This window comes from Microcebus murinus, chromosome 10 (genome assembly GCF_040939455.1).
Source record: "Microcebus murinus isolate Inina chromosome 10, M.murinus_Inina_mat1.0, whole genome shotgun sequence".
Taxonomy (NCBI): Eukaryota; Metazoa; Chordata; class Mammalia; order Primates; family Cheirogaleidae; genus Microcebus; species Microcebus murinus.
In genome coordinates, this window is record NC_134113.1 from 93684531 (window position 1) to 93698512 (window position 13982).

Sequence of the window (13982 nt, forward strand, 5' to 3'; positions counted from 1 at the left end):
TTTTCTCTTCTCTGGCCCCAACACCACCGTTATCATTTCACTTCATTCAACTCCCCTTCCAGGTTCTCCTTCATTGTCTGACACCTACTGGGAAACCGAGGCTCATCTCTTCTGGGTCAACTACATCAAAGGGTTCCAGAGCAATTTTATTACTGTAAGTTCGCTCAACTTGGGTGGACATCCCTAGACATTCCTCTCGTGCCTGTGCCTAGGGCTGGACTTAGTCAGGGTTAAAAAGAAATCACTTTTTACATTGGGTCAGAGATCCCCGGAGGGTAGGGTATGGAAGAGGAAGTGGCAACTACCCTGGTTACAATAGTGTTGCTCAGGGTCAGGACTTTTTTTTTTTTTTTTTTAATAACAACAGGAATTTATTTCCGCATAGTTCTGGAGGCTAGAAGTCTAGGATCAAGGCACCAGCATCAGCAGGGCTGGTTTTTCCTACGGCCTCTCTCCTCCGGGTCAGGACTGTTTTTGACAACTAGTTTGATAGTTTACCCTTCTCATCTCTTCACTAGGAGAACTTAGAATTTGGTACACATAATAATTCAGTCCTTGAATATTAAAAGCCTTTAATTAGAGTAAGAACTGACAAATGCAAAGCTAAGCCATGAATCAGAAATTCGGGTGTTTTTTTTTGAGAGTTCTTATAATTCTCCAATTTTATGAATGTCAGTGTTTTAGCTATTGGACATGATTCACTAATTTAATAAGTATTTAAGGAGTTTTTTTTACCCTCTGCAAAGCACTGTATCCTAGAACAGTGCTTCTCAAACCTTAGTGTGTACAACAGTCAGAGATTCTTGAAAGACAGATTTCTGGGCCCCACTCCCAAAGATTCCGATTCTGTAGGTCTGGGGAAATGCCCGGAGCAATAATTTGCATTTCTAACAAGCCTCTCCGGTAATGCTAATGGAGGAAAAAGGAGTCAATAGTGTCTCACATTTTTTCTTGTTAGTTGGATCTTTTATTGGACTTCAAAATTTGTATCTGTGTAAATCTTCAGCCAAGGGATGGAGCAAATAAAGAAAAAATATGAAAAAATGAATTTATAAATTTAAAATAAATAAATAAACAAAATTTTTTTCAAAAAAATTTGTATCTGTGGTAAAGTCATTGATGAAATGAGATTGGCTGTGAGCAAATTACTTAAACTGGATGATAGATACATACGTGAAAATGTATTATATTGGCCTGTATATAATATCTGTTTGAAATTATTTATAATAAAAAGGGAGGGAGAAAAGTATGCTTGTGTTTTTATAGGTTTAACAGGCAAAATAAGTGAAGAATATGCTGTATAGTTCTATTTGTAATCCCTAAACTGGCAGTTTTAGTAGCTGTGTGGGTCATCTTTGTTTTTATTTTTTATATTTTTGAGTTTCACTCTGTTGCCCTGGCTAGAGTGCCATGGTGTCAGCCTAGCTCACAGCAACCTCAAACTCCTGGGCTCAAGCGATCCTCCTGCCTCGGCCTCCCGAGTAGCTGGGACTACAGGCATGCGCCACCATATCTAGCTAATTTTTTTTTCTACTTTTTAGTTGGTTAGCTAATTTCTTTCTATTTTTTTTTTTTTTTTTTTTTTTGGTAGAGACGGTGTTCTCGCTCTTGCTCAGGCTGATCTCCAACTCCTGAGCTCAAGCAATCCTCTCTCCTCAGTCTCCCAGGGTGGTAGGATTACAGGTGTGAGCCACCATGCCCAGCCTTGTTCATCTTTATAACACTGGCAATTCGAGAGTGCCCTATTTCCCAGAGGAAGGATGACTATTGTTTTCTGTTTTGTTTTCTTTTTAATTTTTTTTTATTTTAGCGTATTATGGGGGTACAAGAGTTAAGGTAACTTATGTTGCCCATGCCCCTCTCCCCCCTGGAAGGATGACTGTTGTCCAGACAAGGCTCTTCTGTCAAGGCTTGTTGAACTGTCAGTTTAGTGACCCGGGGCAAAGAACTCTGCTGTTTTTAAGAGTTATTTTGTACATCACATTGAAGTACAATTTAATATTGAAATGTAAGGAAATGGTTCTTACCCTCCATTTGCTGACAAAGCCCTAGTTTCATTTATGCCTGTTGCTTCATCAACAAATAATGATTATCTACCTTTTGTCCAGTTCTCTTTAGAACAGTAGTTCTCAAACAATAGCATGCAAAAAAAAAAAATCATCCTGTTTCAAGGTAGGCTGTCAAGAAAAAAAAACCCACATAGGGATCTATTAAAACACAGATTCCTGGCTGCCCCCCACATTCCTATCCAGTGGGAAAGCCCACCAACTGGGAGCTCTAGGAAGCTCCCAGGCAGTGCTGGGCGTGCTAGTGCATGCACCTTGCTCTTTCAGAGCTGTCTACAAGACACAAAACCAGACAGCCAAAAAATCAGAATAATTACCCTCACAGAGCTTATATTCTAGCTAGACGGCTGACAGACAGAATATATGTTATGCAAGATGGGGATAAGAGCTACACAGAAAAATGGAGCGGAGGTAGGCAAAGGGACGCATCATTCAGAAGGCAATATTAAAGATTTAAAAGAGGAGAGAGATCAAGCTGGTTAGATTTTTGGGGGAAGAATGGACCAGAGACAGACAAAAGTAGAGGCAAAAACTCTAATTCTGGAGCATTCCTGGCTTGCTCTGGGATCAACAAGGAGGGCTCCCTGGGGCTGGCAGAGAACACAGGGGGACAAGGCCGGGAGCAAAGCAGGAGGCCAGCGCAGGGCTTCTGCAGTGCTGCAGCTTGATTTGTTGCTCTGAATGAAAGAAAGCCAAAGGAAAATTTTGAGCAAAGGAATATCTTGATGTCAGTGTCTTTGAAAAAGAAAGAAATGCATTCTTGCCAATAGACTGGAACTCTTATTATAGGAAGGCAAGGGTGCAGACAGGGAGAAGAATTGCGAGATTTTTTTGAATAATCCAAGCAATAGCTAGAAGTTGGGTTAGGGTAGTGGGAAGGCTTGGAAATACCTGGAAAAGGTCAAGTGCAGCCTGGGTTGACACATATGCCAAATGTGAACCTCCCTTTCTGCCAGGAGACGCAGGTAATCTCAACCTCAGATATCCTGTGACACAGGCAATAACGAAATTTGTTGTTTTTTTTCAGAGACAAGGTTTCCCTCTATAGCCCAGGCTGGAGTGCATTCCCAAGATCATAGCTCACTGTAACCTCTAATTTCTGGGCTCAAGCGCCTCCTGCCTCAGTCTTTTGAGTACCTGGGACTATAGGTGTATGCCACCATTCCCGTTTGGAAAGAAATGTTAAAAATACATGTTCTTTCAACGAATAATCATTTCTTGACACTGCTGGTTCACCAAGTCCTTGTCCATGTGATGATCAAAAAATTCTCTCACCCAGGCGCTGTGGCTCACGCCTGTAATCCTAGCACTCTGGGAGGCCGAGGCGGGCAGATTGCTCAAGGTCAGGAGTTCGAAACCAGCCTGAGCAAGAGCGAGACCCCATCTCTACTAAAAAGAGAAAGAAATTAATTGGCCAACTAAAAATATATAGAAAAAAATTATCTCAACAGTGGAAAAAAGGAGCATATAAAAGAAAAAATACACAAGTTGGTTAATTTCCAAAAAATGAAAAAAAAAAGAAAATAAAAAACATTACAAGAAAGACACAATTGGATTCTAGATATATTTTGAAGGCATAGCCAACGAAGACGGTTTTAAGATTTTGGCCTAAACAACTGGAAAGATGGAATAGTATCCTATGAGATGGATAAGGGTATAAGATGATCCTGTCTAGGGAGGAAATTTGGGAGTTTGGCTTTAGAATATTAATTTTGTGATGCCTAGTAGAAATACAAGTGGAGATGGTAAGTAGGCCATTGGGTGTATGAGACTTAAATTTGGGGAACGGGACTGGAATGAAGGTATGCAATTGAGAGTCAAAAGCATATAGGTATTTAGAGTCATAGACATATGAAGGAAATTGAGGAGAAAAAAACAAAGTAAAGTCATAAGGCAGGAGAACATCACTAAAATAGTAAGTGTAGATAGGAAAGAGGTTTGAGACTCTAGGTTTGCACCTGACTTTTAGATTACATGGAGCTGAGAAAGGACACTGAGTGAGACCCACGTCATAGCAGAGGAATGCCAGGAGGGCATAGATAGAATAAAAGGAGAGGAGATTCGATTCAAAGCTTACAGCCTTTTTACTACTTGTGGTCCCTTGTCTGGACCCTAATTTCTAATGACCTGTTTGACATCCCCTTGTGTATTTATTTATTAAAATCACAATGGTGAACATAAACATCTAGCCTGTAGCAGGCACTGGGGGCTGGATGCTAATGAAGCTGGCCACGAAGATGGCCCAGCCAGTGCCCGCTGCAAGCTCAGACGCTCTGGCCGGCGGCACCTGCTGTGTCGCTCCCGCAGCTCCCTCCTGCTGCGTCCCTGCCTCGGAGCCGAGTTAAACAACAGTATTGGAACCTGCCATTTTCTCCCATCCTTTGCCCAAACTGTTGATTTTCTGGAATTCCCTTCCCGTTCTCTCAGCTCAGCTGAGACATCGTCTAGAGCCTCCCCAGACGCCCCCTCCCCCACCGGCCTCCTGATATTTGTACTTTCTTAGCATCCAGCGAATACCCCCCCTTTTTTTTCAGTACCTATCACACAAAATTACAATTGCCTTTCTGTTCTGTTTTGATCGACTCTACTAAATTGTTAGCTCGTCTGAACACATCCCTCCTCCACCCTCACTACCCATTCCAACAAATCCAAAGTCTCCGACAGCTCCCCAAACATTCTCAACCTTATTCAAATTGCTTTCCTCGGCAAGGCAAAGAATGTAGTAGGTCTGCCTTCTAGCGACCAGCCCCCTTCCCTGTGGTCTTTCACTCCGGAGGCTCCCACCCAGACACAATGGGACAGGGAGGGGGCCATGGGGGAATTCATCTCAGGCTTTTATGCAAAGACTTCCTTCTGCAAAGAACAAAGCTTCTGTTACCTGCCTTTTGGAGAACTGCGGGTAAACTCAGCCTGGGTGACTTTTGGTGGCCTTGACAGCCCCCATTTACCTGAGTGCTAATTGAGAACCAGGAATTCAAGTTTTTCCCATTTTTTTTTTTAAGGAAATCATCCTACTTCTAATGAGACAGTGACTGTCTGCCTGGAGCTCGATGTATCTAGTTCCACTCAGTCTCACCTGTCACCCCTATTCTAACCCTTCTCCTCCAAACTGGTAGTCTGAGAAGATGAAGAAAAGATGGCTGAGTTTTGTCGCCTTGCTTTGAACCCAGCAACAGTCCTAGTCTCACCAGTTGGCGTCTTTGCATTGTGAACCAAAGTCAGCTTGTGTGGGGGCAAAGCCAGCACTCTGCGTGGACAGCCCCGTGGCAGAGTGCTGGGGACCATGCGTGGAGAGCAGTGTCTTCCAAAACTATATCGTGGGCGTCTGCTAAGGGTTCACTTTTAGGGGAGGGAGATTGGAAAAGAGGAAGAAACCTCAGGTTTCTTGAATGTTGGGTTTGGGAATAGAGAGGAAAATGGAAAGCTGTAGACTATTGTTCTTGTCCATAAATATGTTAGTGCTGGAATTCAACTTTAAAAACTTTCTTTGAAAAACATACTCCCCCAGACCAAAAAAAAAAAATAGAGTGGGGATGGGTGATGTTGGAGGACATAACAATATTGCCAGGCCTGAGGAGGAAAAGCTAAAGAAACAACCAAAGGAAAAATCCAGAAGTTGACTGTTAATTTACTAGTCAGCAGAAAAGGGTCAGTCCTAGCTGGTGTGGGATCCATTCACGGGAACAGCATCGGCCTGCAGGATGGTCTTCTTCACCTCCCTCCTTCCAGCGGGGCTGGTTTACAGGGCAATATATTTCTTTATTTTTGCATGTAGTGATGTCTCAGATGAAATAAGGTGTTGCTTTCATTCAATTGTGTTGTTCACTGGATTAAAAGAAAAATTACAGAAAGGTAATTTCAGATTCGGTGGGTCTGGGCAAAGAACCCTGGATAGGATTTCTATTAACATCCACCATTTATGGATCACTGGTGGGCTAAATATCAGGAATATTCAGCCCTTTATCTTCTTTAATTCTCATGACTCAGAGAAGGTGCTCTTGTCCCTATTTACAGATGAAGAAACTGAGACTTGCTAGAGCGGTTCAACGAAGATTCTCTCCAGTAACTTGTATATAAAATTAATTTAAAACTTCCTTGGTAATGGTAGATGCATAATTACTAACAGGGCACCAAAGTGTCTTAGGCTAGCAAGTCATAGCTTCTTTTCTTTTGGCTTTCTTATTTATTTTATTTTATTTCCTAATTTTCCTTTTTACAGCCATTTTCCACTGCCTTGAGTGGAAAAACCAACAGTCCTGATGGAAAGACTTCCCTGCCTTTCCGAAAGCCAAAAACAAGAACACAATAAAGTGGGAGTTGAAAACCACTACCACTTGAACAACCGCCGACTGGCGCCTTAGCCACATGCTGGATGTGTTTCATTGCGACCTTAGTGTGGTTGAGAGAGGAAAAGGGAGCTAGTTGGAGTTTCTGCCCGAACTAGCCAGATTTTGAGACCCTAAGGGGATCTCAAGTCGAGAAATCAGTTGTCCTAGTGAGAATTTCATTCACCTCAGGAGTTGAAGGTGCATCCCTGATTTAAAAGGTGGAAACGTGGTGAACCTAGAAATCTTTCGCTGCAGGCTTTATTCTGACTCCAGGTTCAGCAGCTCGACTTTTCTAGTTCCCCCACCTCGTCGGGGTAACTCGGCAGAAGCCTTTGCATGACAATGGCCTTGGTGAGCCTGGCAGACGGGATTAACTGAGAATTCACAAGGGTGTGCGGGGGCGTGGGGCTGCCGGGAGGGGCGGGTCTAGGGTGATAGAGCCTTCATTATAAATCTAGAGACTCCAAGATCTGAACTTTTTGCGGGATTGAGCTGGTTGCCTCCTGCTGTTGTGGAGGGGACTGTCTTCATCCTGACTTTTGGATCATTTTTACACCTGGAGATTGTATTTAGATATTTAGGTCCTAGCCTTTGCTTTTATTATTAAAGTCCAGCTCTTTAACTCTTCCCCCTCTTTCTCAGCAACATGAGTGCGGATCCAGCGTGTCCCCAAATCCTGCCTTGCTCCGAAGCACCTGATTCTAGGGACTCTTCACCGATGCTGGTGATTTGTGAGCCTGCGGAAGAGTATCCACCCTCGCAAATGTCCTCTGCCGAGATGCACGCGGAGACCGGTAAGAAGAAACGAATCCTTGGAAGGCCACGTTCCTTAAGGGAAAGAGGGAAGGAAGAGGGTTAAGGGATCATTCCCCTCGGGAGCAGTAACAGCCCACCGATGTAAGCAGGTGTCACTATCTTCTAACCCTCTGGGCACCCTTCTTTAAATTGCAACTCGGTGGCACGTGCCCTTTAGACCGTGTCCCAGGTTTCAGGAGTCGTGGACTGAGATAAAGGACACAGAATTTGGGAGTTTGTGTGCTGTGTATTTGAGGACCTGTGTGCTTAGGCACTGTGGGAACATAAATGCGTTGCGATAATTAAATGAGGCGATGTATAAATCTTAACATAGCGCTGGGCACACAATTAAGTAGATGTTATGCCCAGTTAGCCGGAGACCTGACACCACAGCTTGGGGACGAGCATCACATTTGTGGTTGGCCAAAAAGGGCATGGCAAATCAGGGTGAGATTTATATAATTAATATCATGTAATTACGTTCTTTCTACGATAGCAGTAGCAGTGGGCTCTTCTCCCACCCGTTAGGCACGTGGGTGCCTCTGGGCAGCTCTGACTTGGGGAGCACCTGCTGCTCACTTCTAATCCCAAGGAAGTGTTGACTCAGTTTTATGGTAAAGATAATTCCAGAAAGTTTAATCTGCTGACAGTCCAACACAAGGTGGCTAGAAATCCAGTCTGGCTTCAAACCATGTGGTGTAGGACTCATGCTTCTACGTGGTAGAGATGTAAGAGATACTCAGGACTCTCTAAAGACTTTTTTTTGGAAGTTAATATTATTTCAGTACTTAAAAATTAGGAAACAAGGCTTAGAATTTGGTGGTATGCCTCTTTGAGCCCGCCGGAGAAATAAAAGCTGATTCTCAGGGGAGGAAAAATTTAGGAAACAAGCCAACTTTTATGGAAGGCCATTTTTAACCTTTATGGTGTAAAATAGCTTAAAATCGTACTCACATTACAACTAAAACTATAAAAAATAGGTTGTGGGAAAGGAACTGGTGAAAATGTCTGCCTTATTGAGCGTTAGATTTTAATGTCGTTCGGTTTTTCTATACTTGGTGTTTTGTTTTGTTTTGATCGGGCAGCTCCTGAACCCGAATAGGTTCAGAAATACTCCCTAATGTTCTTGCTTCTATAATTTCAAATGTTGGCCGGGCGCGGTGGCTCACGCCTGTAATCCTAGCACTCTGGGAGGCCGAGGCGGGCGGATTGCTCGAGGTCAGGAGTTCGAAACCAGCCTGAGCAAGAGCGAGACCCCGTCTCTACTATAAATAGAAAGAAATTAATTGGCCAACTAATATATAGCAAAAATTAGCTGGACATGGTGGCGCTTGCCTGTAGTCCCAGCTACTCGGGAGGCTGAGGCAGGAGGATCACTTGAGCCCAGAAGTTTGAGGTTGCTGTGAGCTAGGCTGACGCCACGGCACTCACTCTAGCCTGGGCAACAAAGTGAGACTCTGTCTCAAAAAAAAAAAATATATATATATATATATATGCATATATATATATATGTATATAATTTCAAATGTTAAAGATACAGTGCTGGACTGTGAGGAATGAATCACTTGAGAATAAGGAAGTGAGCATGTCTCTTCAGCAAATCAGGTGCGAGTTTATATGGATAATTTTTAGGACATGCCCCACTTTGGCTGAGGACTTCCTTCGCTGCTTAGATCTACTTGCAGGAAGCCGGAGATTGTGAATTTTTGCTGTTTTGAAACCTACCTATTTATTCCATGACTACCGGGTAGAATTGGGAGTTGAACAGAGGGAACGTCTCAGTGCAATTAATTAGCTATTAAATCTAGGTAATAAAGGAAATTTTTTTTTTTTTTTTTATTTGAGACAGAGTCTCGCTTTGTTGTCCAGGCTAGAGTGAGTGCCGTGGCGTCAGCCTAGCTCACAGCAACCTCAAACTCCTGGGCTCGAGTGATCCTTCTGCCTCAGCCTCCCGGGTAGCTGGGACTACAGGCATGCGCCACCATGCCCGGCTAATTTTTTATATATATATCGGTTGGCCAATTAATTTCTTTCTATTTATAGTAGAGACGGGGTCTCGCTCTTGCTCAGGCTGGTTTCGAACTCCTGACCTTGAGCAATCCGCCCGCCTCGGCCTCCCAAGAGCTAGGATTACAGGCGTGAGCCACAGCGCCCGGCCAGGAAATTATTTTTAGTTACAAAGTCAATATATGCTGTCTTGTGCTGGACAATTTTAATCCATTACCTCACTTTAATAGATGGAAGGAGTGATTTTGGAGGTGAGGTGAGAGCGCTAGTAAGGGCAAAGTCTGGATTGAAACAAGCTTATCAAAATTCGCGCATCCTGCTAGTCCTGGCATTTAGAGCTGCAGGGTACGTTGCTTGTTTTATAGGGTTTCCCGGAATCTGATCATGTCATTGAAAAAATTATACAGGTGGTGCTGAAGGTCACAACAGGAATTATTCAAGGCCAGTCGCGGTGGGTGGGAGCTGGTTGAGCCTCACTCCGACTGGTATAGCTGCCTGTGTGTGCTTTTGAGTGTCAGTTTGAAATTTAAAAAGTGGTGGCGCTTCCCAGCAAATGATGTTGGCCATGTTACAGATCTCTCTGAGCTTGGTCCATAATACCTGACATGGAGATGCCGATAAGACTTCTTGGATTGATACTGTACAAACGTTGGCAAAATATTCAGGGTTGATTAAGAATTAAAGTGTTGGCCGCGCGCAGGTATAGCTGCCTGTGTGTGCTTTTGAGTGTCAGTTTGAAATTTAAAAAGTGGTGGCGCTTCCCAGCAAATGATGTTGGCCATGTTACAGATCTCTCTGAGCTTGGTCCATAACACCTGACATGGAGATGCCGATAAGACTTCTTGGATTGATACTGTACAAACGTTGGCAAAATATTCAGGGTTGATTAAGAATTAAAGTGTTGGCCCGGCGCAGTGGCTCACGCCTGTAATCCTCGCACTCTGGGAGGCCGAGGCGGGCAGATTGCTCCAGGTCAGGAGTTCGAAACCAGCCTGAGCAAGAGTGAGACCCTGTCTCTACTATAAATAGAAACAAATTAATTGGCCCACTAATATATACACAAAAAATTTACCGGGCATGGTGGTGCATGCCTGTAGTCCCAGCTACTCGGGAGGCTGAGGCAGGAGGATCGCTTGAGCCCAGGAGTGTGAGGTTGCTGTGAGCTAGGCTGACACCATGGCACTCACTCTAGCCTGGGCAACAAAGTGAGACTCTGTCTCAAAAAAAAAAGAATTAAAGTGTTACTGGTTTCTTCTACCTTGGGGGTTGTCAGAATTACAAAAGTGCTTGGAACACAACAAAATTTTTTTTTTTTTTTTTTTTGAGACAGAGTCTCGCTTTGTTGCCCAGGCTAGAGTGAGTGCCATGGCGTCAGCCTAGCTCACAGCAACCTCAAACTCCTGGCTCAAGCAATCCTCCTGCCTCAGCCTCCCAAGTAGCTGGGACTACAGGCATTCGCCACCATGCCCGGCTAATTTTTTGTATATATTAGTTGGCCAATTAATTTCTTTCTATTTATAGTAGAGACGGGGTCTCGCTCTTGCTCAGGCTGGTTTCGAACTCCTGACCTTGAGCAATCCGCCCGCCTCGGCCTCCCAGAGAGCTAGGATTACAGGCGTGAGCCACCGCGCCCGGCCAACAAAATTTATAATAGACTATTTTAATATTTGGAAAAAAGTTTTAGAGAAGAGCGTTATTTCGTTTGTTCCCAGCAGCCTCTCCTCTTCCTTCCTCCACGGACCTGCTGATTCAGGACAGCCCCGATTCTTCCACCAGCCCCAAAGTAAGACTACCCGCTTTGGCACAGAAGAGTGCCGTGAAGGAGGACAAGGCCCAGGTCAAGAAACAGAAGAGCAGAACGGTGTTCTCTGCCACCCAGCTGTGTGTACTCAATGACAGATTCCAGCGGCAGAAATACCTCAGCCTCCAGCAGATGCAAGAGCTTTCCAACATCCTCAACCTCAGCTACAAACAGGTGGGATGGTTTGGTTTTGTCACTGCAATACGATAAACAAAAATAGGGCACCATAGACTCTCTATATTTTGCCCACTGTGGAGGCCTTTGACATGCATCTTTATTAAAAATCAAAATGTATCCAGGCTATTGAACATCAGCATATGAATAGTGAAATTGTTACACAGCCTATCTCATGCCATTCTTGTTAGCTGACTGGTATTTTTTTACTAAGGAGCAACCCATTCCGGCATAACAATAAGATAACCTTGAAGTACCAGTATGGCAAACTTGTATTTTTTTTTTTTTTTTTTTTTTGAGACAGAGTCTTGCTTTGTTGCCCAGGCTAGAGTGAGTGCCGTGGCGTCCTAGCTCACAGCAACCTCAAACTCCTGGGCTCGAGTGATCCTTCTGCCTCAGCCTCCCGGGTAGCTGGGACTACAGGCATGTGCCACCATGCCCGGCTAATTTTTTCTATATATATCGGTTGGCCAATTAATTTCTTTCTATTTATAGTAGAGACGGGGTCTCGCTCTTGCTCAGGCTGGTTTTGAACTCCTGACCTTGAGCAATCCGCCCGCCTCGGCCTCCCAAGAGCTAGGATTACAGGCGTGAGCCACAGCGCCCGGCCATATTTTTTTTTTTTTTCTTTTTGAGACAGAGTCTCACTCTGTTTACCTGAGTAGAGTGCCCTGGCGTCATCCTAGCTCACAGCAACCTCAAACTTCTGGGCTCAAGGGATCCTCCTGCCTCGGCCTTCCAGGTAGCTAGGACTAAAGGGGTGTGCCATGACACCCTGCTAATTTTTCTATTTTTAGTAGATACCGGGTCTGGCTCTTGTTCAGGCTGGTCTTGAACTCCCAAGCTCAAGTGATCCTCCCACCTCGGCCTCCCAGAGTGCTAGGTTCAATTTTTTTTTTTTTTTTTTGAGACAGAGTCTCACTTTATTGCCCAGGCTAGAGTGAGTGCCGTGGCGTCAGCCTAGCTCACAGCAACCTCAAACTCTTGGGCTCAAGCAATCCTCCTGCCTCAGCCTCCCGAGTAGCTGGAACTACAGGCATGCGCCACCATGCCCAGCTAATTTTTTCCTCTATACATTTTTAGTTGGCCAATTGATTTCTTTCTATTTATAGTAGAGACCGGGTCTCACTCTTGCTCAGGCGGGTTTAGAACTCCTGACCTTGAGCAATCCACCCGCCTTGGCCTCCCAGAGTGCTAGGATTACAGGTGTGAGCCACTGCGCCCAGCCCAGTTTCAAATTTTGTTCCTGAGCTTTAGATAGTTGTAGCTGTCAGGAATAAAAGTTCTTTGATTCAAAGTACATGTGCATTACTAGTATCTTATAATTCCTGGCACTTCTTCCTGCAGGTTAAGACCTGGTTCCAGAACCAGAGAATGAAATCTAAGAGGTGGCAGAAAAACAACTGGTCAAAGAATGTCAACAGCCTGACCCAGTTTCAGGTAACAAGAAACTTTGTTCTGCTGCTGCTTCCCTTCAGTCACCTTTTAGTTTTGTCCATCCCTGAAGCACACAGCTCCAACCATAGACAATTCTGACTTCCTTGTACCCTTTCAATTAATCCACCGTTCTCTTTCAGACGGCCTCGGCACCTACGGAATACCCGGGCCTCTACTCTTCCTACCACCAGGCGTGCCTGATGAACACATCTGGAAACCTTCCAGTGTGGAGCAACCAGACCTGGAACAACCAGACCTGGAACAGCAGCCAGCCTTGGAGCAACCATTCCTGGAACAGTCAGACCTGGTGCAGCCCAGCCTGTAACAACCAGGCCTGGAACAACAACCCCTTCCTTAACTGCGGGGAGGAAACGCTACAATCCTGCCTGCAGTTCCAGCAAAATTTTCTTGCCAGTGATTTGGAAGCTGCTTTGGAAACTGCCGGAGAAAGCCTCAATGTAATACAACAAGCCGCTAAATATTTTAGTTCCCCACAAGCCATGGAGTCATTCCTAAATTACTCGATGAACATGCCACCTGAAGATGTGTGAAGATGGGTGCTGCTCAAATTCAGTCTGGGCAGGACTTGCAGGATTTTTCTTGTTTTAGAACTAAGTATTCTGCCTCTGTATTCTGGTTCTTGGTGTGCATATTGCATTGAATTTGGGGGTGGGGAATGACTGGAGTCTAATCAGAGAGGTTCCAAAAACCTTGGCTGCTACAGACGATAGTGATAGAGGACTCTCTGGCTATAGATAAGTAGATATAATACTAGTTTGGATAGCTTTAGGGTTTAGAATCTAACCGCAAGAATAGAAAGTACAAAGGTGTGAAGGATTGGGAGGCTTTACTTATTAAAACCTCAATTGTGCAGGTGAAGTGTGAAGCTAGAATACACTTCATCGATTTCCTCTGCCCCTTTTGGCACTGTGTTTTACTACAACCTCTAATTTGTTCCTTACGCTAACATTTGTAGAAAGATCTATTGTATTTGGCTGCATCATGATAGTATCAGTACCAGTTTGCCTGGTTTAAGTACAAATAAATAAAATCCATTTTACCTTTAGTTGTCTGCCCTGATTTCACCTGTTTCAATGAGTAAAATTATGATTAAATGTCGAAATATGGTCTTTGTTAATTTTTTTTTTGAGATAAGAATCTCACCCTGTTGCCCTAGGTAGAGTGCAGTGGCGTCATTGTAGCTCACTGCAACCTCAAACTCTGGGCTGCATGCAATCGATCCTCCTGCCTTAGTCTCCTGAACAGCTGGGACTATAGGCACACACCACCTTAGTCAGCTAATTTTTCTATTTTTAGTAGAGATAGGGTCTCACTTTTGCTTAGGCTGGTCTCAAACTCCTGAGTTTAAGCAAT

At 44.2% G+C, this 13982-nt stretch overlaps 2 protein-coding genes across 3 annotated transcripts in view; one reads left to right on the top strand and one right to left on the bottom strand.

Annotated features, from left to right (window-relative positions):
• Nucleotides 1-13982, bottom strand: part of LOC142873416 (small ribosomal subunit protein uS13-like) — a 379862-nt gene that overhangs the window by 143127 nt on the left and 222753 nt on the right. The gene's annotated exons all lie outside the window — the stretch shown is intronic.
• On the top strand, nt 7041-13159 carry NANOG (Nanog homeobox). Of its 2 annotated transcripts, none has more exons than XM_076006849.1 (4): nt 7041-7188; nt 10912-11171; nt 12519-12611; nt 12749-13159. In XM_076006849.1, exons 1-4 carry the CDS (start codon nt 7041-7043, stop codon nt 13157-13159), a joined length of 912 nt encoding a protein of 303 aa, XP_075862964.1. The 2 variants fall into 2 exon arrangements, with proteins under 2 accessions (XP_075862964.1, XP_075862965.1); XM_076006850.1 differs by having other exon boundaries at nt 12800-13159.